This window comes from Athene noctua, chromosome 24 (assembly GCF_965140245.1).
Source record: "Athene noctua chromosome 24, bAthNoc1.hap1.1, whole genome shotgun sequence".
NCBI lineage: Eukaryota > Metazoa > Chordata > Aves > Strigiformes > Strigidae > Athene > Athene noctua.
In genome coordinates, this window is record NC_134060.1 from 5,419,290 (window position 1) to 5,446,652 (window position 27,363).

General features: G+C 43.1%; 1 protein-coding gene across 3 annotated transcripts in view; it reads right to left on the bottom strand.

Annotated features, from left to right (window-relative positions):
* Positions 1-363: 363 nt before the first annotated feature.
* Positions 364-27,363, bottom strand: part of LOC141969963 (lethal(3)malignant brain tumor-like protein 3) — a 51,579-nt gene continuing 24,579 nt past the window's right edge. For all 3 annotated transcript variants that reach the window (XM_074926219.1, XM_074926218.1, XM_074926217.1), the window contains 12 exons: positions 26,564-26,715; positions 24,909-24,985; positions 23,394-23,479; positions 19,451-19,561; positions 18,134-18,248; positions 17,923-18,022; positions 16,897-17,073; positions 15,387-15,518; positions 14,929-14,990; positions 12,368-12,534; positions 7,894-7,956; positions 364-4,591 (listed from right to left, as the gene is read on the bottom strand). In XM_074926219.1, the coding sequence (XP_074782320.1) occupies positions 4,463-4,591; positions 7,894-7,956; positions 12,368-12,534; positions 14,929-14,990; positions 15,387-15,518; positions 16,897-17,073; positions 17,923-18,022; positions 18,134-18,248; positions 19,451-19,561; positions 23,394-23,479; positions 24,909-24,985; positions 26,564-26,715 (1,371 nt within the window). In that variant the 3' untranslated portion in view covers positions 364-4,462. The remainder of the gene's footprint in view (positions 4,592-7,893; positions 7,957-12,367; positions 12,535-14,928; positions 14,991-15,386; positions 15,519-16,896; positions 17,074-17,922; positions 18,023-18,133; positions 18,249-19,450; positions 19,562-23,393; positions 23,480-24,908; positions 24,986-26,563; positions 26,716-27,363) is intronic.

Below are 27,363 nucleotides of genomic sequence, written 5' to 3' on the forward strand. Positions count from 1 at the left end.
AAGTCCTGCGACTGTCCGCAATAGGAAACATCCAAGGATTAAAATACTCTGCCAGCAGCAGAGGACAGCAAGAACTGGGGGGTCAGGCACAGCCTCAGAGCATGATGCCGGCCAAGGCTGGTGCTGCCCCGCGTACAAATCAAGGATTGCTCAAATATATGGCTTTGCTCTGCCTGACAAAAGAGATCAAAGATGAAAATGCTGCCTGCATTCTGATTGCCAGGTTTAGGGGTAGGAGAACAAGGGGACAAACCTCCGCAGGCGGTGACAGCCCTCCAGGGCAGCGAGCCAGCCCAGCTTCCCTGCGAGCATGTGCTGGGCTCAGACCCAAACACGGAAAGAACGAGTCAGGTTTTGAACTTATATTAATTTTATTCACATTTCCAGAAGAAAGCATCGGTGGAGTGCAATGTCATGGCTAGTGTCAAAAAGCTCAAGTATTTGTTTGGTTTAAAACAGGCAAATATTTCAGTGGCTGAACCGAGACAACGGGCGCACGCTCCCTTCCCCTGCACGTGTTTCCAGTTCAAGTAATAGGAATTTCAAAAATAAGCTAGCTCATCACATGATGGAGAGGATGTCAAAAACTTTAAAGCTTTCTGTGGTATAAATCCCTAAGCAGGACATGAAAGTAGCAGGCAGGAAATCTTCTACAGCTGAACTGGCTTATCCCCTGGGCTGAATGTTGGCTTTTTGGGGTTTTTTTTGGTTTGTTTTTCCTTTGGTTGTAGAGTTTTGCTATCACTGTTGCCAAGCACTTCTGTCCAACTTTAATGCGATTCATTACCCAGAGCAGAAATTTGCTGCTACTGGATTACAAGAATGATCATTGGTGATGGCACAGAAAAATTTTAACAGGACCCTCTACTGAGGAGAAAAAGAGAAAAAATTGATTGGTTTGGATTTCAAAAACAGGGATACCGGAAGAAAAACATATCCACAAATAAGACCCATTTTAATTGAGAACTGAGACTTCCCAATTGCACTGCCGGCCCATGGGAAGTTGTCACAGCTCTGGGTTGCTTCTAACTAATATATTTATATTTCTAAGTGACTTCTGGGTTCAGTTGGGCCAACAGCTGGTTTCTGCTGACATTGAGCAGACAACGAAAGCCTCCTAAAACCAGGTGGCATTAACCAGTTTCAGCTTTGTTCACCACAGAGCTACAACTTTTGGCTTTCTGCTTCAAAGTGCATGTTTCAAATTAGACAACAAGGCAACAGACAATCAAAGGCATCTGCAGACCCCTCGTCTTGACACAGACCTCGATCAGGACTGGGAAAAGGCAGAGCTGAGTTTGTACAGGCAGCATCTGGCAGCAGAAACAAGTCACGGAGCTGCATGTGAAAGCAGCGCTCCCCGACGCAAGCAAAACGGCATCAGCAACCACCGGACTCCTAAGTTATGAGGCTAAGAGATGAGCTGGTTTAGCAACTTGCAAATATTAAGGAATTTTCAATGTGTCCAGTGAAGACACAGGAAATCTTTTTGCCTTTGAGTTATTGTGAAGTTGCCTGATTTTATTAGAATATAGCTATATTTGGAAAAGGAGTCAGTAATAGATGTGTGCACATTCTTGCTTGCTCTGCAAAGACAATTATCGGATTACAAAAAAAGGCACAAGAAGCACATTCCTCCCTCTTCTATCCCTAAAAGGGTTCCTTCTTCCTCCTTGCTGAAAGCACTACTCTTGCTGTCACTGAACAAACTCCAAGTACACATTTTGGTCTTTGATCCAGCTGGCTTGGAAGCCTCTAGGATTAAAGATTTCTCTCCGAATAATTTCAGTGACTAGACTCTCATCGCTTGGTTCACCAGTTCCCTTCATCCTCTATCTATATATAGTAAAAGAGATTAAATAAGATTATATTTTTACTGCTTGAGGTAATTTGCTGTCCCCCAACTCAGTTTCCCAAAGGTAGAAGGTAAAACAAAATCTGACAGGACCTGCTAGCTAGAAACAAGAGCAAGGCGAAATGGCACTCACCCCACCTGGCTGGGTGTCACAGAGGGGGGAAACTGGAGCAAAGATGGGCTCAGGGTTATTTAGCGAGTGGGTGCAGAGCCAGGAATAAACCAGTCCAGCTATGGATCCTCTGCTCCAGTCGTCAAGAAACAATTCTGCTTTGCCCAGAAGGGGAGTTGTGCCAGAGTCCAGGACACGCCATTTATAATTCAAGTCTTTACACTGACGCTGGATGTGCAGAGTGGGATATAGGAATGTGACTCTTTGGTGAATATCTTCGTTATCATACTAAAAGTTATTTTAATAAATTAAATTAATATCTTCTCTGGTCCTTAACACTGCATTAAATTACTCTCCTGCAGTTGTCTGGCTAATATTTAATGTTTCAGCTATCAAATATCCCGCCATCCCTATGTCTTCTCTGTGGAAAGCTTAAACTCCTTAGCATCTTATACAAAAATATAAAAATATGGAGACAAATTGCTCTATATATTAGTCCAGGACTGAATGGCTTCAGCAGCGTGGATTCTGCTCTATTTAAAATTTTAAGGAATTTACTACTTTAGGCAAGTCACAAGGACCTTCTCAGCAGCTGGAAGGTTGGGCAAAGGACATGGGGTGATTAGGGAAGGAAGACCAAGTGCATTCCTCATGTCACAACAGAGACACGGACAGCGTGTTCGTTCTGTTCCCAACAGCTCTCGGAGAAGCTCCAGGGCTGGGACTATGGCAACAACACTGGTGACAAAGATGCCAAGTACAGGAGGGAGCCTGAGGTGCCTGTGGATGGATCACATCTCATCATGCAGTGCCCTGAGAAATCCATGCAACCCCGGGCACAGGCTGGTGGCACACCAGCCATCGGCGACGCTGGGTAAACACACTCACAGCGCCCAGGGGGGTTCACGCACATAGGATTCAGCCTGGCAGCTCTGAACGAAGGGGTGAAAAGGCTTCCCTACCTAAGATGGTTCTAGCTAAACTCCTGAACTACTAAGGGAGTTGGTCTATCAGTGAGAGTGGCCAGAGGAAGAGCCACGAGCTCGCAGGCCGCCAGGCACCAAGGGTAGCACTGAGCAGGGCTCACCGCTTCTCCCAGGGCTTCCACGGTAAGAGGACGGCTCTGGAAGCAACGGTGTAAAAATCCCCCACTCAGGACACCTCAGTCCCATGTGTACATTCAGGAAACTATGCTCTGACTTTGAGCAGAGCAGGAAATACTCGTGCTTCAATCCTGCCAGGAGAGAACAGGCTGCATGCACAGCAATACAGCCACAAGCTTTGCTTCCTCCCTAACAAAGATTAGTGCTCTCTGAGAAGGAATTCCTCCCCTTTTTGCTGTCTTAATCCTGGTTCCTCTCCAGTCCAACATCCCAGTGTGCTCTGCCTGCCTTGCCACTAGAAAGGCAGAGGAGCTGGTGCCCTGTTGCTACAGCACACTGACGCCTGCAGAACAGACCAAAGTCCACCTGGAGGCTGCAAAGGCTAAAGCACTAAGTGTTTGTGAGTTTTGACTGCTCAAAAATAAAATAGTTTCTAAGAAATCTGTTTGCACCTGTATGTGTATGCTGGCCACTGCTGGGTTCCCAGCTCGTATTTCTAGCAATTGGCTGACAGTCGAGAGGACAAGAATGAGTCCATCAAACTCCCAAGTGCTCCTGACTCTGCCATTTTGCTGTAAGATGTTCCTGGTCCAGACAGCAGTTGCACAAAAGTACTGACGGGAGAATTACAGCTAAAATCTTTATCTGTGTCTCCTGTGGGAGGTATCTTTATAGGAGATCTTTGCCTACCCAAAGGCTATCTACACAGGGCTTGCTTCCCACTCTCTGGTGACATGAATGAAACATTTTGCATGTTACCAGAAACGAACGCAGAAATGCAAGCCATCACTGATGGAAATCCTTTGCCCATGCTACTTTTCTGCTGTGGTGTAACTAGCTCAGTAGCCAGGGGTATCAGAACAACTAGGATCAGTAGGAGAAACCAGAATTTTAAAATCAGTCCTAAAAAGGTCAGCTCTTGAGTCACAGGTGAGTTACTCTGAAGTGCATTTTCCTATTTTCTTACTCTAATTTCTCAAGAGTTTTTATACATACAGAATATAATAAACATGCTGGTGATAACTCAGTCTCTCTCTCAGGCACTATCATTGGACACAGCAGTCATACCACTCATTGCTTTCTTCTTGCTATTGCAGCTCCACCAATATTACCCTGGATTCCCCTTATAACCGGAGGTTTCATCTAGATCTCAAAAAGAGATTGATATATCAAAACCAAATTCAATTACAAAATATAATAATATCCTCTTCTTGGAAGTGAAACAGCCCCATATTCCAGACTGTGGCAGAATTTTTATGTCCTCAAAATATTTTTAATAAATTCTACTTAAAACACATCTGGGTCCTAATCTGCCTTTCGGCACGTTGTAACGCTCACAGTTGAAGATCTATTCCCTGTCAATTCTTCGTGGGCTCTGCCAAAGGGCTCTTCTCAGTGGTCTTCTGCAGAATTCACCATGAGAATGGCATTGTAGATCTTCAGGGCAGGACCCAGCTTGATACCAAGTATTTTAACAATGTCGGTCTGGTTCAGGAGCAGGAAGGCGTCACCATCAATTTGCTAGGGGTTGGAAACACAACATAAGATTATTGTCAAGAGACAGGCAAGATTCTCACTTCTGGTGGTTCAATTAAACAACGTACTTTGAACTGAGGAATAAAAGTATGAACACAGGTCTGAAGATTGAAACCTTGTACTTCTCCCTAGCTCTGGCACCCTCACCCCTGGGAGGCTCCCAGGCACGCTGCCCCTTCCACAGGTCTCAGACCTCATCTAGCAGCTCTTATTCTAGAAACAGAGAAACCCGAGCGTGGGCAAGGCTTATGGAGAGACCATGAGGAGGATGCCTGTTCATTAGGCTTTATATTCACTAGAACTGCTTTAAAAAGCCAACAACTGTCAAAAATCATATGGTGGCCAGAAATAAGATCAGGAAATCCAGAATGTGAGACTTCAAGAAGCAGCTATCCAAAAACTATTACACCGATTTATGATGATTAGAAATATAAAATTACCATTTCCTAGTGCATTCATTACATACTGTCACTGCATAGACTCTTCAACCCCTGTTATGCTGTTCAAGGTAAAATTTAAAGCCAAACACCCTTTTTTTCCCGCTTCTTTTTGGTCAGCTCTGCTAAATCCTTACAGATGAGAAAAATGCCTGAGCTGTGAACATCTGGCTGCTCTCACAACTAGGACGTACTATGCCCATAGACAACAAGTTTCTGTTTAAAGGAGAAGCAGGAAGCTATTGTGAAATCATTTTCAGTGACACTAAATGGGCTTGCTCAGCACATGGTAAAAGAGATCATGTGCTATATAAACTACGGCATAGTAAAGACATGTGGTCTGTCTGGATTTACACACATATTCACTTAATTCATCAGCAAGGAGATATTTGATTAGATGGAAAGTAAGCAAGTGAAAAACAAGCTACCCTGTGAAAATACAGGATGCTCTAGGTAGCAGAGAGTGAAATCGTAACATATTATTTTAATAAGAGGTTAAAATTTACTTGGGTTTACAAGAACATCCACAGAGACAACACAGATATAATTAATATAAACCCCAAATGCTGCAGGGAAGAAGCCAAAGATTAATGGACACAGACAAACAAGATGTGTCTCCCTAAGTTATTCCATTAAAGTCCATTTACAGAGACTGACAGCAGCTCATCCTCACTTGATGTTTGCCAGTGCAGCAAACACTGGACACTCAACTCATCCAGCATAATGATTCTTCTATTTCTGTAGTCTTCCTAACTAGAATTTTTTCGGATGTCAAAGACTGGTGGAAGAGGATACACTGAATCAACTTGGACAAACATATAATTAAAGCAAAGTGCTAGGAGCCAGGAGATTCCATTTCCTCTTCTCTAACCACAGAAGAAACTGTTAGCAAGTTCTTAACCTCCCAGTATATACACTGGAAATGACAGCAGTGCTCCCAGTTTACAGATAGTCACACAATGCCCCCATATCTTACTTGCAAGGTGCCTAGAGTCTACACTACTGCAATGAACACGATAAAAATAGCTTGAAACAAATGGACTGCTGCTTAAATTAAATAATACAGAGGTAAGAGTAGCAGAAAACTGCTAGAAAACAGTCCTACAATTCAAGATGCTTTTGAGTCTGGTGTTATTACTATGCTTCATTTTCATCACATTGCCTCACAGATGCTTATTTTAAATAGACCTTCCCTGAACTGGACCTAGAAACAAGAACAGTATCAGTGGCTGTGCTTTATTATTCATATCTTCGTTCCATCTTATTTGGATGGTTTTTAAAATTCTGTGCACAATTTGTTCTCTTCGTTCCTAATGTAAGCAGCAACTTATCCCTCTCCCCCCGCCAAGAGAAGTCTGCAAGGGATTTATTTATCCTAAACGGCGAGTGCCCGAAGGCCTGATTACAGCTAATGGACAATGTGGGTGCAGTTCAGCAGTCCTGTCACTCACACCTGAATTCTGCCCAAAGCCAAGTTGCTAAAAGGGTTTTAATTTCAAACTGACAATTTAGTTTGAGCATAAACCTGAAAAACAACCCAAGACCCTCTCGTTTGGCATAAGGAATCATGCTTTGAGGCTGCAGAAAGTATGGTATTAAAATAGAACACAGCTATGCTGCTCTCTGAACCAGAAAACAGCCACTGTGTTTGGGACCCATTTAAATTATGGCTAGGAGAAATAAAATACATCGTGAATTGCTGGATTCATTAGAAGATAATGCTAGTTACATCTCACCTACCAAACTCTGACCTCTGAATACACCTTCACTAGAAATTAGGATGCACCTTTTACACTCAGCTACACTGAAAAATTGGTTCATTTGAATAAATTTCATTAAAGAGTAGTGCACTATATTGTTACATTGCGAACAGTGCTTTTTGCAAGCCTCTGTTTCTTTTGCTTTTTGGTTTGTGTGTGTGCATGTTTTTTAAAATAAGGGAAAACAAAATACAGATACATAAATCCCATAAAATGCACTACAGCCTCATTCATCCTGAAAGGAAGCCAGCCCTGGGGAGCAGTCATCTATTAAAAACCTGCCCTTTACCGTTGCTACAACATGCAATGCTTTTCCTGGGTCCAGAGGGTGCGCTCAGCACCACACGGAACAGAGGAGGCCCAGCCCCTTCCCTCCTGCAGAGCTGTTGATGATAGAAGGGGAGGTACATCTGCAAATTAATCAGGGGCTCATAAAGAACCCGCAAGTCCTACCTGCAGCGTAACTGGAAGCTGAAGCACTTAACAAAGTGTCTATGATCTGTGCAAAGAAGTGTGCTAAAAACCAGGACAGCCACATGCTGCACCTGCTGAGGTTTCTCAGAAGCCACAGTGGATGTAGCATCCACAGGGAACAGAGCCCAGCCTGGCACGTGGCAGCGATGACAGGGTATCATGCAGGAGATGCTCTGATTTCCCAATTGCTTGGTCAATGAAAAGTTCCCCCCCCACGCTCACCTGAGCCCACGGGGGAAGCCAGCAATTCCTGGGAAACCCTACGACTGCCAGCCTCACCAAGAGAAGCAGGCATATGTGCTTGTTAGAGGGAGCAGATGAGATCTTCATTGCAACAGGACATCTTTATAACGATGCCAAGCCCACTACACAATAGTCCAAGACAGGATGTTAAGCATAAGCTCAATGATTGGAACTGCAGGGGAAATTTGGAGCAGCAGAATGCAATTAGCCATGCTGGAATTCAGCTCGATGCTGAAGCTGCCTCCTAAATGCCACGGGCTCTTTCATGACAAATCTGAGCGTGTCTGTGCTCTCCGCACTGTAACTCTAGAGTAACGTACAAAACTGCCACCAGACCCGCCCGCAGCACAGGATTTGGGTAGACTTGACTTACCTCTTCCTTGAAAACAGATGCTTGTTCTTTGCAACCAGGTAAACGCTGGATAAAGTTTACCACCTGGAATTACATCAGAGAAAAGAGAAACATGGACTATTAAAATGGGGTATCACCAAGCAAAAAGGTCGTATTTCTGTATGAGAGTTCTATATGTAAGAATTTTAGAAACTTTAGTACTTACAACTCTCCCATTAATGAAAGGTATATACGAAAAATATTACTGGGTTGTTGCTGCAACATCCCTGCAAAGGGTATTCTGGTTATCTACAATACTTTATGTATTGCCTTGTGACCATTTACTTTTCTGTAAAAGTCCAGTTTCTCCACTGCTCAAAAGGATCTATATAAAATACCAACAATACTTTTACAGATTAAAAGCCATATATGGCTATACGAATTTAAACCCATCCACAAGTTCACTTTCTTTATGGCATTGTTGGAAAGTAAAATTAAAAAGAAAGAAGGATTTAGACAGTTGTCCATGATGACATGCGTTTAAGAGACAAGACAAACCAACTGATGAGTACTGCTGGATAACCAACATACAGAAGGCAGAATTGCTGGGAAGGAAAGGAGTTTTGGTTTTATTTAATCTGTGGTGGGTGCACAGGATCCATGGAACCAACAAGATTAAACGAGTAGATGTTAATTTTACATTTCGTATTAGGGAAAACCTTTCTAAGCAGGAAATCTGTTAACATTTGGAATAATCTCCCTGGAGACAGGCAAGCAGCCCTTGGATTACATTATATAACACTAAGTAGCGCAAGGAGCAGTCCTGAATGCAGTGGAAGATGACTTAATATGTATTGTCTTCTCCAGCTGTAGCTTCGCTGGTTCATAGAAGATTTGTATGTTGAGGCATAATCAGATCAAACATCTCATGCTAATTGGATGCTCCCTTGCAGAACAGCTCTGTTTCACGAGGCGTATTCATTTGAGTTATTACAGATGTGACATTTCTTCCATGAACACAAACAAACTGTTAGGAGGGGTCACTGTCAAATACAAGCTTCCCTTTAACTCAAGATTGTCAGACTCTCTTCTAAATCGTGTCACTGCATCTCCAGCTGATCCCACCACTTGACTAATATTCATTCCCTTCCCCCAGTTCCAACTGTGCAGGAACGGAGCTGTCAGCGTGCCCTCTGGTTTTGCTTTACCCTGGCAGAAGCTGATTTTTGGTGACCAGCTCTGACTCCTGATTCTGTTACATAATCTGAAAGCAGAGCATCCCTCTCATGTTTCACCCTTATCTTTTGCTAGTAAGAATGGCTCCATTTTCAAGGGAACTCCTAAAATCCACATCTCCATTGGGCAGTGACTCCAAATTTTCTTCTGTAGAAGTGCAAATTCCTATGATAAACAAGTAACAAAATACTGCTTTCCTTTTGAATCCTCTTCCCTCTTTATAATTAAAGCACAAGTGAAAAACCTTCTGCAGGGTCTGGTACCTTTTGGAACTGAAGAGACAGTTGGGCCCCTCAGGGTAAGACAGTAAGTGCCCTTTAGTGTCTGTGGTATCCAGAGGCTGCTAGAAATCTCCTGGGAATGATCTGAGCTTGCCTTGCTCCTGTGTCTTTCCCTGCACAACTGCTGCTGGCTCTTGTCACCAACACTGAGTGACAGGCCTTTGATCTGTCCTAGAAGTGTTTGTAGGGACACTGCAAACACTCTGTGCCACAGAGCGGCCTTTTAAACAAACAGGAGTCATGGGGTTTACCAGAAATGGAGAAAAGAGAGGGAAGGCTGGTGCAAGAGGGGAATACTGGAGAGAAAGTCCCCAGGATGTGAGCTAGACTCTGGGTTTCACTGAGCCCATCACTGCTGGGGGAGGAGAGCCCCCACACTCTATGAAGCAGCTGAGGGACAAGGGATGCTCAGATGCACAAGGTCACAACAGAGGAACACCACGGGCGAGAGGAGGCCAACACAGCCCCACGATGATGGCAGTGAAGCCCTGGACCAAGGGAAAGGGTGAGGCTGGAGGGCTCAAGATGAAGGTGGGGAGGCATCGGGCAGGTTAGGAGCGCAGTGGGATTGCGCAGAGCAGGGCTTTTCCTTTGCGGAGGTGAACGCCTGCCTGCCCTTCCTGCCAGTAACACCCCAGAGCTATCTGTGGAAGAGCCTTACGCTACGACTGCGTATGGGTAAAGGGAAGGGGGCTGAAAAAGACTTTATGTAATTCTGAGGACACCTCTTTGATACCGAGCGACAGCAGAACTGGCAACACCTTGGGAGACTGTGTGGAGAGGAGCTGGGTTTAACTGGGATTTAGGAACGCACGAACAATTACCACAAGGACAGTCCCCCTACAAGGTATTAGCATCTGACGCAGGATTAACTAATGAACAATACAATTCTAGCACATACTAATGTTTTTCTGTGATTCAATATCCCTCACTAGCTGTGCTCTGAAAACATGACAGGAAGCTTTCAATAAATAACAAAGCTGCATTAAAGTAACTACTCTTGTTGACTGTTCAGTGTTACCAAGAGTTTCTTAGCTTGAGGGCCCCTAAATACTGCTGCTGCTGCTCTGCAATTTCATCTGTTCTCAACCAAGAGAGAATTAAAGCAACATTTTTTTCCTTAATGTGGGTTTTATAAAATAAAAACAGTTCTTCAGTCTGAAACCAAAGGACAATTTTACACCCCCACTGGTCTTGTTTCAGATCAGCAGAATGGCCTCCTTTGTGCAGCAGAGTTCAAAGCACAACCCAAAGGCAAATGTTTGCCCTGCAGGAAGATGTTAGGAGCCCAAATGCCAACAGATCAAATCTACTTTGGACTCACTAAAACACAAAGTCCTGCTGCTTTCAGCTTCCAGACATGCGGCTGCATTTCACTGCACATGCTGACCCTGCAAGTGCTCATACAGAGGCCAAATTGATTCCAATGGGAATTGGTGATGAACGTCATTTGCAAAACCAGATCCACTTTACTGAAATTCAAGACAAAACCTGTAATGACTTTAGCCAGTCCACTGTGGTGCTGCAGCTGATCTTTTTAATGTGCCATTCACACTCCTATTGGCAGCTGAAACTTCAATAGTTGTTTCAGGCTGCAGCACACAGCACAGTTCAGTATTCTGGGTTTTGAATTGCTATATCCAGAGTGCCCTGCATTCATGCCCCGTGGTCCTTGCTTACATTCATCCGTTACCAAACTAATATCCCAGTTAAATTTACCCAGCAGTTCCTTTAAAGGTCAAATGCAAAGGACAAATTTTATTTGGCTTGTATCCTGACTCTGTTCTTCCATAAACCAGCACCCATGTTTTATCCAAAAGGAAGAGATTCTGATTTTTATGTTGGAGAATTAACAGCTTCTGCCTTTACTGATTTTCTAAAAGACCTTTTGGAAAATCATTGGAAGCTTTCTCAGAAGGATACGAACAGCAAATCTTTCAGAGATATTTTTTTTTTCCTCCTTGTTATGAATTTAATTCAAATACATTTTCACTACCAAAAAAACCCCCCCACAACCAAAAAAAAAGGACCAAGTTTCAAAACAGCGCTAATTGTTCTATCCAATGCGACTGCTGTGGTTCCTGTCTGCTGTGATACCACAACCCCACCAGACGACTCCTAGCAGTTCTCCAGCATGAAGAGCAAAGTCAAGATTGGATTTATCTGATGTAAGAGGCTCTTAGGGAAAATGCACTTCCTAAAAGTTTCTGAAGATTCTCTATGCATCATGAAGAATAGCACCTTTTTCTTGCTTTGCAGATTACCTACATCCTTGCAAGCACAACATTGCAGCACATTTCTCTTGGATCAAATGGCCTGTGATGAAGCACCAGGATCCAAATTGTCACCTCTGCCCAAGTGAAGACACAAATATTATTTAAGCCCAAGACATCGATGCAAACCCAACTACTCATCTCACAAAAGACAGCAGCTTTTTCACATGCCACCTAATTACAGGAGACATCCCAAGAGCTAAGACTGCAGGGACACATCCCCAGCTGCACAGCTACCTCTGTCAGGAATCAGGTCAGGCTGTGGGCAGTTTTGTTCCAAGGGAATCAAGCAAGGAGATGCAGGAGGAGTGGGCATGCACAGAGAAGTTTGGAATTATCTGCAATGTAAAAGTGAATCTGCAGCAAAGTCACAGAAGAGAGGGAGGGAGATCAGAGAGAAATGGAATCTGCTCTCAGAATCATGTTTCAGGCCTGAGGACTAAAAGATCAAGAGGTAAATAAACGAACAAACAAACAAAGGGAGGGAATCCTATTCAGGGAAATAAGCTGTGGACACCAGAGGGTTAATAGGGATCCTTCCCCTCCCTTATAAAGGGACTTGGGTATAACTTGTAGCTGAGTAAGCTACAGCATATGCAAAGCAAACAGAAGAGCATTGCCTAGGAAAGGAAGAAAATAAAGATGTCTTCCAATCAGCACTCCAGAAGAGGAGGGCTCTGGCAGTCCCATGCCCCAAGAGAGCAGAACAGGGAACAGGTAACTCACCTCTTCCACAGTCCATTTGGCCACGTGTTTGGCCGTGAGGCCCACGACCTCTGGCAAGAGCTTGCAGTGCTTCTCCCAGCTGAAATGGAGGCGGTGTGCTGGGTTAGAGGCCAGTGAAGGCATGAAGATGGACTGGTGAAGGGCCTGCTGGAAATTCAAATCAGGGTCTGGAAAAGGAAACGAGACAAGTCAGAGTAAGGCTTCAAGTAGGAGCAATTACAACAAAGCAGGAGCAAGGGTCACGCTCAGGAGGGGAAAAGCAAGGCAGGGTGAGCCAGGCACGGCTACTGCATGGCACGCTGAGCTTTCAGGGCGTTCTTCCCACCCTCCCGAGGAGAAAGGAAAAAAAAAAGAAAGATAAGATTGCCAGGCTGGAGGCTTTATCGTTAGCTTCTTCCCTGGAAAATGATGTCATGCTGCTAACAGAGATGTTTGCAGCGTTTTATTGACAAGGTGGAGGAGTTCTGGTAACAGCATCTTCGGCTGGAAACTAATGGCACTGTTCCAGCTCACAGCTGTAGCCAGCCTGCGAAGAGCACTACACGTGCCAGCTGATGGCCTGGGCTTGCTGCCTCCCCAGGAGGCTCCCAGGGCAGGAGTGTGGCACGTTACCTCCAGACATCAACTCCTTCCTCATGTGTCAAGTGACGGAAGCTTTAAAAATCAAGGCAAAAAAAGAAGAAATCACCCCTCCCTAATGAGATCACTCGAGTAGTGCAGAGTCATGGTCCTACAGGGACTTGCCTGGTTATACAACAGGAAGCAAAGCAGAGGATGGAAACAAGATGGGAAACATTCCTCTGGTTTACAGCGGTTATCGTGTGCTGTCCCCTCGCCCCCCACCCTGCCTGGCAGTGCACAGGGTGTGCAGCCTGCCCGGCGCCATCCCGTGGCAACTGTACAAAATTCTCATTTTTTTCCTGCTTTCTGAAAGGTTTGGTGTGGCCAGCGCCAGTGCGGCTGCACGCGCCTCTGCTGAGTTTGCAGTGTTAGCACACACAGTTGTTAGTAGGCTGGGGTGTAAGGACCTGTGGGGTGTGCCAGTCGCTACACGTAAAGCACAAAGGAAAATAGTATTATAAAGAATAAGCAAACTTCCATGATTTGCCTGCTCCTCACAGCTGAGGCGAAAGCAGCGCTGGAGGTAAAGCCTAATCCAGTGAAAGGTCACTCCCCTGTCCCCTGCTGTGTCACCTTACCTCATCTCCACCTCCCTAACGGATGTGGCACAACATCAAATAAAGGTCTTTATTTCTAATAATGAGACCAAAGAGGGAGGATTAAAAAAAATAAAGCCTCAGTAAGAACTGCTCAGTTCAGGAGTTGATGCTCCGGGTGACAGTGGAGCACAGGACACTGCTCCCGGGAGGGCTGTCACCTCCTCCCCTGCCTCCCCCACCTCCCCGGTGATGGGGCAGCACCCGGCTTTGCCCCCACCTCCGGGCTGTAGGAGGTGCCCAAGGTTTTACATAGTGCCACGTCCCTGCTGCCTGGGCACTGCTTCTATCACAGACTGTCTCCTTTCCTTCACTAAGCCCAAATCCTTGGGGGTAAGCGTCCAAACCATGACTTAAACAAATGACTTGGCCTTTGAGACAGAGGCAGCCTTCTAATAGTTAAAATGTAGATGGGATGAAAGCTCTGGGTAATCGTGAAATTACAGGTCAGTGGATTATTGCAGAATTTCCCCCCACTGATTTCCATCATTCTGTTTAAGGTGAATGTGAAGTGAAAGCAGAGAGCTTTCCCTGCCAGCTGCAACTGCAGCTCATAGCTGGCAGACATTTCCAGCTCTGACTGCAGAAGTCAGCACTAGGTAAAAATCAGTATTAAAAAAAAAAACAAACAACCAACCAACCCTAGCCACCTGTCCCAGTTTGTGCCTGCTTAGCTATTTTTGATTGGAGACTTATTACTATGTTAAATCCTCCTAAAAGCCTGGTCAGCTCAGTTCTCTGAAATGGCTTTTTATAGTAAATCTGAAAGTTAAGCATATGGTTTGCTAAAGTGATATCAGAAAGCTTCTCTTAAAATTTAACCTGTCATGTACCAGAAAAAAAAAGGAATTGTTTTTTCATTTAGTTTTTAATTTTCTTTTGCATCCTTAGAAGAACCTTAAAAAAGCCACCACCCAAAATGATTCTAATTATGTTTCTGAATACCCAGGGGGTTCTTAAAGAACTTAGCCAGGTTTTGAGCAAGACTCCCTTGACACCTCTACTGGCTCTGTCACCAGAATGGTCACTGACTGGGGAACAAAACCCTCTTGTCACTTTGTAAGAGAATGCAGTGGCACAAGGGATGGTGCAAGCTTGTCTTCTCAGTTAATAAATATGAGGTTTCACTCTACAAAGTATTAAACCTTTCACTTCTAAGTAATTTTACCCTTCCTTCTCTTTTTAAAGAAGGAAAGACTACTATAATCATCACCTCCAGCGTGTGCCTTCTCTCAACTGTGGAATCAAAGACAAAAAAGCTATGAAGTTTTAAATGCTCCCTGTGACTGTGGTATATTGCACATATATGCACACACATAGAAAAAGAAATAAAATTTAACCAACCTTTCTCAACGCTTTCCTGTTTCACCATCTGGAAATTTATATAGGGATCCGAGTACTCAAGCCTGAAAGTATCAATTACAAAACATTTCAAAAGATATACAAATAGATATAATTTCTTCTCTATCCAGAGATTAATGGGACTTTTAGGAACCAAAAACTTTTCCCTCTTAAAATAAGCAATAGTACTGCTCTGTCCCTGACCTCTCTCTCTCTCTCCAAGATAAGGACTGTGCTATTAAATTAATGGCTAGAACTCAGATTGAGTTTATTGCAGGAAAGAGAGGGCCCAAAATAATGGGAGGAAGATTTACCATGTCATTCTAAACCCCTATGCTGCAAATCTCTGATCACATTGGGCTGTTCTAAGTTATGATTTACATCTGTATTTCAGATATAGCAGCAGCATTGAGAAACACAACTGTTAATGCATGAAAATACATCACAAAAATCTTATTTACTTTTTTGGTTTGGCATTGATGTCTGCATAGGAATCCTCTTCTATCCAGCCTTTCTCTTGATTGTCTTCAGACTGTTCCGACAGACTGTGAACACTGTTTTGATACCACTTTTCACTGTCTTGTGCAGATTTTCTGGAAAGACAGACAAATGACACTAGCTAAGCTGACATCCTCTGTTCCCTTTTCCTGCAGGAGAGCAAAGCTGGCTGTTCCTTGCAAGTGAGAGCAACAACTACCACCTAGTGGCAGAAGCCTTCCTCTCCCCCACCATCATCACTGGCACAGTACAAAGTGCTTTTTAACTCTTCAGCATGGACTGAAAGAGATTATGTGAAATAAATCAGTCCCTGTGGACTGAGGATCTGATCCCAGCAGCTATAAGAAACCCACTGAAGCACGTGTTATGGTGAAATCAAGAGATTTAAGATTTCTGATTCTTCATACCTCCGGAAAACATTTAAGAGTCTCCATGACTGAGTTTGATGCATAAACTGAGCCATGTAGTTGTCCAGGGAAGGACAAGCAGTAAGGTGTTATCAGATGTGCATATTGAATTCAGACCTCTCACTATCAGGAAATGAAATACTTAGAAGACTAGAAATGTATTACAATTTTAGAATGCCATTTATTCTGGGAGAATCTCAAAGCTCCTGAGAGAGCTTTATGGTAACAGTGCCATTGATATGCAATCAATTCTGGTGTTAAGATCAGGGAATGGAGATGCCTGCACACTTCTGGGATGGGAGGAGGCAAACTTTGGCCATGTAAGCCAGGGAGAGGAGAGTAGTATTCCTTTTTTCTGGCCAAATGTATCTTGAAAATGTTATAAATTAAGTAAATAAATGAACTTTAAAATGTACATAACCTTCATATACAACAAAGTATATGTATATGCTGGAGTTTGCCCTGGTGAGACTGGATTCGTACAGACTAAAGGTAACAATAATACAAGTCTTCAAGTCCAGGTCTGTCCCACAACACAAAATTTTAACTGGCTTCTGAAGCTCAAGAACTAACACGGTTTGTTTCAATGCTACTCAATTCCAAGATTTTCATCTAAGAAAACAAAATATCTGAAGGAGCTCAACTTGTTTGCCAAGTGATACACATGCAGTCATTATGCCCACCAGTGTAATGCAGCCGACTCTGGGGTGGATTGCAGTTACAGTTTAATAGTGCAAAATAACCTTGCTTGACAGTTTTAGGACAGGAAACGAAGGAAAATAATATATTTTAAATTGAAACAGCAAGGAAAAATTTATGGAGACAGAATGCAATTTCCTTTGTTGGAATGTGACCAGAGCAGCAGGATTAAGGAATCAAGAAACCTATTAAGGCATATGAGGGTATAAAAGTGCACTGCTCTGTGTTAAGAGTGTCTGGGGCATGGGTCAATATTACAGACAGATGAACTCAATGCTCTGCTGCTTCTCTGCCAATTCCTGTGTTTTTCAACCTTGTAAAATGGTTTTGCCCCCTGGTACTTGCCCAAGAAAAGGATTCAGCTCACCTGAATTGTGGAGAGTTCTCCTGAGAAGACTCTTCTGCTCCCAACAGGAATGGGAGAGGAGTCTCCAGTCTCTTGGCTTTCTGCATATTGCTAGGGGAAGGTTTCTCCCTGCTCAGGCGGTCCTGTAAGAAGTTTTCTCTGTTGAGGTTCACATCAGAATATGGGCAGCCAACTGACCTGTGTTGAAGAAAAATAGAAAAAAAAAAAAGACAAAGAGAGAGAGAGAGATGCATGTTTTTAAGTCATACAGTCTTACCAGCCTCAGGCAGATATATCCATCAACAAACCCAGAAAAAGTGAGGCCAGAAACACTCAGGGAGATGTTATTACCCAGTTTTAGGGGCAGGAAATCAGGGGAATACAGGGCAGAATTTAAAACCGAAGTCATGTTTTTGAAGAGTCACCTCAGAGAACAAGAAGAGCTCTTCCTCTATAACTTGCCTGTCTGAAGAATATTTCACAAAACAAGAGAATCCTGCAACTTTCACTCTGAAAAATTCAAAGCCCTTTACCACATTATACACTACTAGATCTTCAGAGCTCCAATCTGAGATTGCTTTCTCGCTCTTTAAATGGTTTAATAGAAAAAAAAATTCCTTTCCCAAGAGCACGGAAGAAATCAAAAGGCAGAGCACAGAACATGAGCTAGCTCTCCTCACTCCTATACTTTAATAATCTACCCATACTCTCTCCCTCTTTAACTGTCTCCTTGCATGTTGTTCTTGGGTGCATTATTTTACCAAAAAAAAAAAATCCCTCAGTAATGCTGGAATGTAGAAATTGGGAATGAATTAATCTATGCTGGATTGCATTGCAGTTGTAATGATTATACTTGTATAAACAGTATTTATGATGAAACAGCACATTTTGACACAAGAGGGAGCTGCAATTGCAGTTATAACTACGCAGAATAAACACCCTGAGATGATTTCAGTGCAGTGCAGGTGCTTGTTGCTGCAATAATATTATGGACAGCAGTCAGACTCATGCAGGCAGAACCCTTATAAGAAGATCTCATATACATACGTATAATGGGTTCCATATCGTGGTCCCTTGATGTGACCGATACCATGGCAGCCTGGAGTAGGACACACTTGTCCCACTGCTCCCACTCGATCAACAGCACCTGGTAATAAGAAAGAAAAAGTTAAACAGATTTATAAAACGTTCCCTGCGTCAGAACAGACTGCACTTTGGAAAATTATTCCACATAACAATATGATGTCATCTACTTTACCGAGAGGAACTTGCAAAGCATGTCCGGTTTTTGCACACCAGCCTACTGGATGAACATCAGGGCTGTCTGCATCGACCCAGAAATCGTAATTATAGTCCCAACCATCAAAATGTATCTAAAAGAAGCACACAGTCTCAGTGAGAGATACAGTTAAGGACATGACTCAGCTATTATTTTAACTTCCCCCTTTGTTTCACCTTGCTCAGCTTGGGGCTGATTCATTCAATCTTTCAGACAAGCACAATCATCCTTTATGCTCAGTGTAACTATTTGTTTTCCTGACCCCTGCACCTATGTTTTACAGAACAACCAGGTTCTGGTGACACAGTCAAATCCCAGGGTCTGCAAGAAAGCACAGACCATGGGGTGCTCCAGCACATGCTATACTCAAAGACTGAATCTTTGCAAACACAATTGCTTCTTCAATTAGTTTTTGTTTTCTGAGGATCCCAAAACACCATAAAAGCCAACAAGTTCAGAGAGTTTTGCAGTGAACAAGCTAGAATTTTCTGCTGGATGAAGAGACTAGCAATAGTTAGCTCAGATCCAGGCCAGGTTAACAGAGACTAAGGTTAGCTGCAGGCTACTGGGTTGTCCATGCTGCAAAGTCTCAAACAAATGTATGAACTAAGTACCATGCTACTATATATTAGCAAAACTTGACTTCTGCTTGCAAAGGCAGAAGTGATGAGGCTGAGAATCAAATGACTAATGGGGAACGATCTCCACTCCTGTCCACATAATCACCCTTTGGAAAGGAGACCTGTGACCCAGGAGCCTCCACCAGTGCAGCCTCCACTTCAGCTGGCTCATACTTAGTTTCTCAGAAGCCAAAGCACAATAGATTTTTCTGGCAATATAGTTATGTGAAAAGAATTAGTTAAAATCTGTTTATGTAACAAATGCATACTGGAGCATGAAGCCGCTTCCCACATGTACCAGGGTTTAACTAGCTTTGGGTTTTTCTTTTAAGTATGCTAGGAAAAAAAAAAAGTCAGGTAGCTTCCCACCAGCAGAACATTAATGCTGCCTTCACTCGCACAGATCACACAGAAACCGCTGAGAGATGGAAAATCATGCTGTCAAATGTTATTTCAAAACAGTTACATTAAAACAGTAACTAACAATACCAGGCAATTCCATCAGATTTCAATAGGACAAAACAACAGAAATCATTTCCAGTTGGGCAGGCCTGTACTCTAGATCATCTGCTAGGCGTTTGCTGCTCCTCATACCAAATGGTGGTTTTTTTTTTTGGTACTGCAAATCACTATATTCCTCAGCCCAAGGGCTCTGCACTTTGAAGCAAGGTCATACCTTAATGCGATAGTCGTCTTTGTCAACTATTGTTGCCACTCTTATCAAGATAGGATTTCTTCTGTCCACAACCTCTAACTTCATATTAACTTGGAATCCGTGAGCAGGACGCTGTAAGAGAGGATTGTAAGCAGAATGCTAAAAACTCTGGGCACTCAGAGCTAGTCGCCTGCTCTGAATAAAATGTGCTGAAGTTTTCATCTCCTACTCAAACACCTTTGCAGCTTTTGCCCCTGATCTCACGGGGGCCAAAGTCTCAGCAGACTGCTTCAGAGGTTAAAATCAGAGCTTCCTAGAGGATTAAGCTGTCTTGTTTGCCAGCAGCCCAAAACTACTTGGGAGGAAGTCTGAGCTTTCTCAGTGCAGAGGAGCATTTCACAGCCAGGGCAAGAGGAATGTCCCTACCAGAAAAAAGGCCAGATACTACTGCAAACTCCACTGACATACAGACTCCGCAGTCTGACAGCAAAACTCCCAAACACAGCAGAGAGATGATCTCACATCTGACAAGGACAGTGGCCAGGTCACCCCTGTCTTACACCTCAAACACACACCATGTGACGTCTCTCTTCACTACACTGTACGTGACATCCTTCTTGGCATCTGGCTATTACAGTTACCTTCATTAAGCAGATTACCACCTACTTCTTATGACAACAACTGCATCTGCTTGTTAACGACAACTGCCGAGAACTGTGGTGCTGGGACTCGAGAGCAGCTCCAGCCACTGGAGTCTCCCATCTACATTCGCTGATTTACTCTTTCTCTCAAACCTCAGCGGTCAAACTACTTTGTAAAAACCTCCAGAATGCCCTTTGACCTGATGTGTGCCCTTTGCAGCACCCACAGATGCAAACCTCTAAGTAACAGACAGCGTTTACCAATCTTTCCATTTATCTTTAAATGACTAACTGCAAATTCCTCCTCTGACCTCCTCAGCTGGGGGTTATGGAGCACCTGATACTCATTCAAAACACGTTCTTCTTCACTTCTGCACACAAAGGTCAGGATTTTAGCAAGAGATGATAAATTGTGTCTTTGAACAAGATCAGGTTAATGAAAAGATGACTATAATCACTCTTGCCTCACAATCTTCCTTACCCCTTTTACTGCCAGTAGCTGGGGGCAGGGAAGGAGGTCCACTTCTGAGCTAAGGGGATTACAGATTCCAAACCTCAAGTTTCTCTTTGGTCTTTTCCCCGGGACACAGACATTTATCCACAGGCTTTCAGCCACATGACACACCGGAAGCCAGACAATCTAAACTGCTTTTAGTTTTAAGAGCATCTTATTGAACCAGCCAACCTTGTCTGTCTTCCTTGAGGAAGGAGCCTGAGTGCTTGAGAACAAAATGCTGCCCAGAAGATGAGCAGAGCTATTTGTTTAAGTCTTGCAGAAGTGTTGCTGCCTTTCTGGCAATAGCTTATGAATGTTTTTGAATTGACAGCCCAAGACAATGGGCTAAAATAGTGATGCTGACAACCGAGCTGTCTCCTCTTGCATTTTTGGGTGGAGGAGAAGGCAGAAACCCAGGCACAAGATCTGCTATTTGTGCTGATGACCAGTGTCTCCAGACTATGTAAGAGAGCTCTTCAAAACTGTTAAAAACTAATTCAGTGAGAAATGCCTGTTCTGGCTCTCAAACCGTATTTTTATGTACTGATTTCCTGTAATTGCCAGCTGGAATAATAATAATAATAATAAAAAGAATCAATAACTGTGCCATGTATTTCACTTCAGACCAACGAAGTCAGAAAAATAACGAGGTTTGATCTTGAAAGACTTCTATTAACTGCTGATATATCAAATGCCATATTTTTTCTGTCTCATTTTTGAAACACAGTCTTGGATGCTAATTTATATTTCGGAGTTTCATGAGAGCCAGAATTGGCTCTTCTGCTATTCTCTCAAAGCCAGACACCTGAAGGAACAGAAAAATGGTTGCAGAGATGTACGTAAAATGGGAAAAGAGGCAGAGAAGGCAGTTGCGTTCCCCCTTGGGAAGACACTTCATTTCCAAAGAATCCAAAAAAGGGAGTATTCAGTACTGAAAAGGCTCCCTGTTACCTTCAGGTGACATTTCTCAACACATTTTACACTCTGAAAATCTGAGGAAAGAATGCCATAATGATAGACTACTGAGGACTTCAGACTGGGAGTTTTAAGTAGGTCGTACTTCACTGTTTCTTTTTGTATCACGAAGAGTTTCATTATCTTTCAAAAATATTTGTCTCTACAAAACTACTTCTATTGTTCCTCTATTGTGTAGAAGACCAATTGCTGCATTCTTTCGCTCTTGTACTCTGAAGGTTCCCATTTTCCAGCACTGTTGGGATTTTATGAGCACAGCTCAGAAAAAGCTGAGCTTACCCTGGGAGCAACAAATGTGTCCTACTGACAAGCTTCACTCATTATCCTGAACACTGGCTCTGAAGTGCTTCACATGCTGCGCTGCATGATCGAAGATGCTGTCTGCCCAACTCAGGAAAACCTTAATCCAAGGGATGTTTTGGAGTTCAACTCTGCTGCAGATAACTCCAGCTGTGGCCTTACAGTTCTCTGAAGAGGCAAAACCAGCCTCTTCCTATTCCCTGACACCCACCTTGCAACCTACAACAACTTCAAATGGACACCTGCTGAAATCTAGCAATTATCAAACTTGTCTGGCTGGATTTCTACCTCCCTTATCTAAGGCCTCCCTGATTGCTTTTCCTCCTCAGTCCCAAAGAGCTTACCAACAAAATATAAGACAGGGCAGCAGGTATTAACCTGCAATACTAAATTCATTGGAAAGATTCAAGACAAGTGTCAGAATGGCACAAAAAAGTTTTTAAACATATTGCAAAGTTTAGCAAGGTGAGCCGCCAGTGTGGAAGCTGCTAAGGGGAAAAAAACAACTCAAAAGTATGTTTTTTTTTTTAAATGAAGTTATTGTAAAGGTTTCTGTTTTGTTCCTGCTCATAGTGAGCTTCCAGATAAATGCACTGAACTTCAGTGTAAGAAAAAAAAGCTCATCATGCTCCCAAGGTTGAGAGAACCATCTTCAGATTTAGTCTGCAGGATGATCTTACTCCATCTAAGAGTTTGGCAGAGCTGCTCTATCAACTGTTAGCACGCTTATTTCTGTGGAGGGCACAGGGCACTGGGTCCTCCCTAGAACTACTGAGATGTATATTAGAACATATAAGTCCTTGATAGGAACTTCTTTCTCACTCTACCTTAATTTCAGCCTCACCAACCAGGGGAAGGTGCAAGTATTTTCACCTTGCAGTGAAACTTTAGAGAAGTTTTTAAACTTTAAAATACCTCTAACTTTAGACAAGTTTTTGAAACTTCATACAGAGAAACCTAATGGAGGAACTGCACACTTCTCATTCCCCCTCAAACATGCCTTTACCCCCACCCCTTCCTCCCTTCCCCACCAAATGTCTGCAGGCCAGTGACACCCACTTCTGAGCCCCATGAAAGGGGAGTCTGGAAAGTCTGTTCAACCAGCATCAGCCCTGCTCAGATGTCACCTGGAAGATCCCCTTTGCCCATGCAGTCAGACCTCGAGCAGAAGACCAGCTCTTTCCCTTCTCCATGCCCTCTCTGAGGCAAGATACTGCCCTTCACATATTCTTCTGAAAGCTACAATTATCTCTGTGGACTGAAGGCTCTTTCCTTAAATCTGCTAATGGAGCATGTGAAGATGTTTAGTCAAAAATCCTTTACAAGACAGCTTTCCAGGGTAATTTTTTTTTTTTAAATATCTTGCAGTCTGCTCTGTGTTTTGTTTTAGCAGCAGTGAGAGATGATCTTAAACTCAAAGAAAAAAACCCAGTTTCACCCTCTTGGCACAGACATGATGAAGCACCATCAAATAAAGCATCCAGCAAGGAAGGGCAGACAACAGCAGTTTCCCCCCCCTCCTGATCTAGGACAATCAAAGAGATTCACCAACCAGTTTGAATGCTCTTGCTGGGGCTGCCTGGGAATTAGTTTCTTCCAAGTATTTCACCCATGAGAAGGTATTGGAAGCCTTGTATCCTGAAAAAAACAGAGAATTAACATCTAAGTAAGAAAAACCCACATTTATTGTTACAAACAGCAAAGCAGCTACGCAACACAGCTATTATGCTAATTTAGCACTTACAATGGATGGTGCTGGAAAGTGGTCTGTTTATTCATACACACCACTTACAGCACATGCAGCAGCAGTGCAAGTTTCCCCAGCTTCTACACAGGGCTTTAACCCTGACCTGAAAAACCTGAAGACTTCATTTCTGTACAGCTTAATCAATGCTTATTGTCTAGAGAAAGCTGCCAATTAAGAACTAGTCAGGGGATTCTATGATGTGCAATGGCATCGCTAAACTAATTTCCTATTTTATTAACTATTCTATGTGTGAGTGCCTGCAAGATTGTAGAAACTTCTTGTCTCCTGCTACCTACTCACCCATAGCCAAGTAAAACCAGCAGCCTGGAGATAAAAGGCTCTAACGTTGTTATCATAATCTCAGACATCTACATGGGTGTGCTTCTCTAACAACAATAAGATGCCTTTCCCCGGCTGCTACATTTGAGAAACCGCTCTACTTTTTTTCCCTTCCTATTTCAGTATTTTTTAGCCTCAGTATTATTTCCTTTTGGCAGGAGGCTGCAATAACTAAACACACAGGACAGTCTGCAAATTGCTGAATCTAAATCTCTCAGCAGAGAAATAACAATTGACTGCAGATTCTGCTGGGGGAACACGCAATCGTGCTATGAGTCCAGGAACTGCACACCACAGCCTTGTTGCACGTTCCAGGAGCAGGAACTGATGTGGTGTTGCTGAAGAGTAAGTTTACAACTCCTTCTGCATCTGCAGCGAAGACACAGAGGGATCCAATGCAGAGGGATCTCACAGTGCCACACACTTTACTAAACTTGGTATGAGATAATTACAGAAATTCTTGCTCCACGGCTGTCAATCTAGCAAACAGCAGACATAGTTTTTTTATATTTGTTATTTTTAAGGTGAATGAGCACTTCCAAGGCTGAAAACACCATTGATTTTCCTGTACATTCTGTCCTTTTTAATTTGCCAACATTCTCTTCATTTACTGAATTCCAGTGCAGCAGAAAGAGATGTGGCTTCAATTACTCCTTCGTTCCCAGAAATTCCACCTTATCTATGAAGTCATGATACTGATCCCTCTTTCTTCCAGCTCACCTTAAAGGAAACGCTGGAAATACTTCAAAGTTCTTTCCCTTCTGAAATCAAATTCAATTACAGATTACCAAACCTCATTCCATTTTTTGAAAGAGCTATGAAACAAAATAAAATGCAGTGGCAAAAAATACGAATAATAATTCAGTCAGTAGAGAAAAGAGAACGAATGGAACCTGTAACTTGCAAATACATAATTATGTGGAAGATAAAGCTTGCCGGGTTTTTGACTGAGGCAGGAAATAAATCTAACTTTCAACATACCTGGTGGTATTGTCAGTGGGGTTCCAGTTTCTTGGCAGTAGCCAACAGGACGAATATACGGGCTGCTAGCTTCACACCTGAATCAAAGAGGGAAAGTTGGCACCAGTCAATTTTAAAGCAAAAAGAAAAACAGAATTTCAAATGATGTCTGATATGCCTTTACTGGGTTAGCAGATGCCTTCAGTGGGTGTGATCATGGTGTAAAAGACAAGCATTACCTCGCTAGAATTTATAACGCCAAGTTTTCAAGGCGTTCAAGCTGCTCCAAAGATAGGGAAACAGAGAGAAGAATGTCTGGTGCTTCAAAAAAAACCCCACGACAAAAAGCCCTCCCCCTACAGACCGCCCCAACCACAGTTCAGTCTGGACATAGATCATCCAAGTGAAAATGCAAAGGAAGCAAAGAAACAAAAAACAAATCCTCGTCCCTAAATGAAACACCATTAGTATGGAAGAAGGGGAAATTATTTTTAAGGTCTTTGCCAAGAACTGCACGTTATCCATTCATTCTAGCTGAAATCTAGTGGTAGTTTGCCTAGTTCCCGATTTCACTGCATGTTTAGGTGTTCTGAGTCCCTGAAGGAGGTGATGGACCAAACTCAGACAGCCCCTTTTGTCACATCTGCTCTGAGGAAGGGTCCAAAGTAGTCTTTCAGATCTAGGGAAAAAACCTGTGTGTTTTCAGCCAAGCTCTACTTTGCAGCTTTGTTTGCTTGTGTTTCCCATTAAAATTTTCAAATCTCAAAGAAAAATATGGCAAGAAAACAAAATTTCATGGACTAAAATGGTAAAGGAACAAGATCTAAAGTCCTACAAAGGGAAACACCAGTGATACAAAACTGCAAGAAAAGAGCAACTTGCCACCAAACAGGTGCCTATTCTGAGAAAAAAAAACAAACAAAGGGAGCTGGGGAAGAGAACACAGAATGCTGATCAAATCAGTGCTATTTTGATAAGCATGTGCCTCATGTTGCTTTCACAGACAAATTCAAAGAAAGTTGCTCCATTCATGTAGGTTGGAAAACACGGACCAAAGCGGGAAAACATTTCCCTGATTAATATTCCGTGTGGCCCCAGCGTGAGGGCACAGGATCAAGATTCTCAGATGCAGAACAACTGCAGTGCAGGTCAGGACTTAAAAGCCTAAATGTTGGCAATCGTTTTTATTTTCAAAGGGCCTTAGCCAAACTCTCCTGAAGCAAATAGAAAAGATTTTTACTGACTTCAGTACTGCCTGCTTCCAAATGCAAGTTTGCAGAGAGACATGCCAACACCCACTACTAGTCCTGGAGGATGTTACTAATTCCAGAGGTGTCACTAGCAGAGCTTACTCCTCCTTCAGCTCTGCCAGAGGAGCGGGTAACATGAGCATTCCCTGACCTGGCCCAAGTCAGCCAGCTGCATTACCTCAAACACTTCTTACCTCCAATGTTTCACAGGCTCACGCTACTGGTTTTGCACTGAGCCAAGCAGGGGAAGTTACTGGGCAACTGGCACTTTCTAAAAACCCAAAGTAATTATTCAGATGCTTGAAAACTGATTTAAGATGCCAACTTTAGTGACTACATCTAAAATATTAGATATTACCCTTAGTGGAAGAGTGAAATAAACCACAGACTACTTGCAGATATACATTAGAAATGGAATCACTTTACCAGTAGTCATAACTTTCATCCCAGTTATCAAAATGAATTAGCAGGCGGTTATCGACCATGTCTGTGATAGTTGCAACACACATCAGTGTCGGATTCTTCTTATCCACTGCCTCTAGCTTCATTCCCAGACGAAAACCAGAAGGTGTCATGGGCTGAGGAAAAGGACATCAGGAAAGGGAAATCAGCCACGTTCTAGGTCAGGCCATTTAAATTAACCTTACAAACTCATTTGTTGCAGGTTGTAACCCCCAAAACCCAAGGACCAAAACACACTATTAGTTATTAGCATGAGGTCTACAGACAAGATTTCTATGAGGTCTGGCAATGATTGTTACTATTTCTAAAAAAAAAGCTGATATAGCTTGAATAACAGGATCTCCAGGTACACAACACTACAGATTCAAAGGCTAAGATGCACACACCTTGCAGTGATGAGTATTGGCTGAGGACAAGCGTGTGAACATTGCAGGTCCTGTCTTATTAAGTGGAAAAGTTAGAGAGTCTTCAAGGAAAATAGGTGACTCAGTTGGAGGCAGAGCAGAGCTCCACATTGGGGCCCTGATCCTACTGAGGTCAACACTCTGTCCATCTACATCAAATCTGCCAGAGCATGGACTTTGTGCCGTGTGAGTGACACAAAATGGGAGTGAGTGTTACACAGGAACTGAGGCTAACAACCAGAGAAAGCAACAGTGCATGAAGGATGAAAAATGCTCAAGATTCACAGCCTCATAATGAATCCCATGGCACACATGAGTATGCTGCTGGAAACCAGAAATTATTTTGGAAATGATTAAATT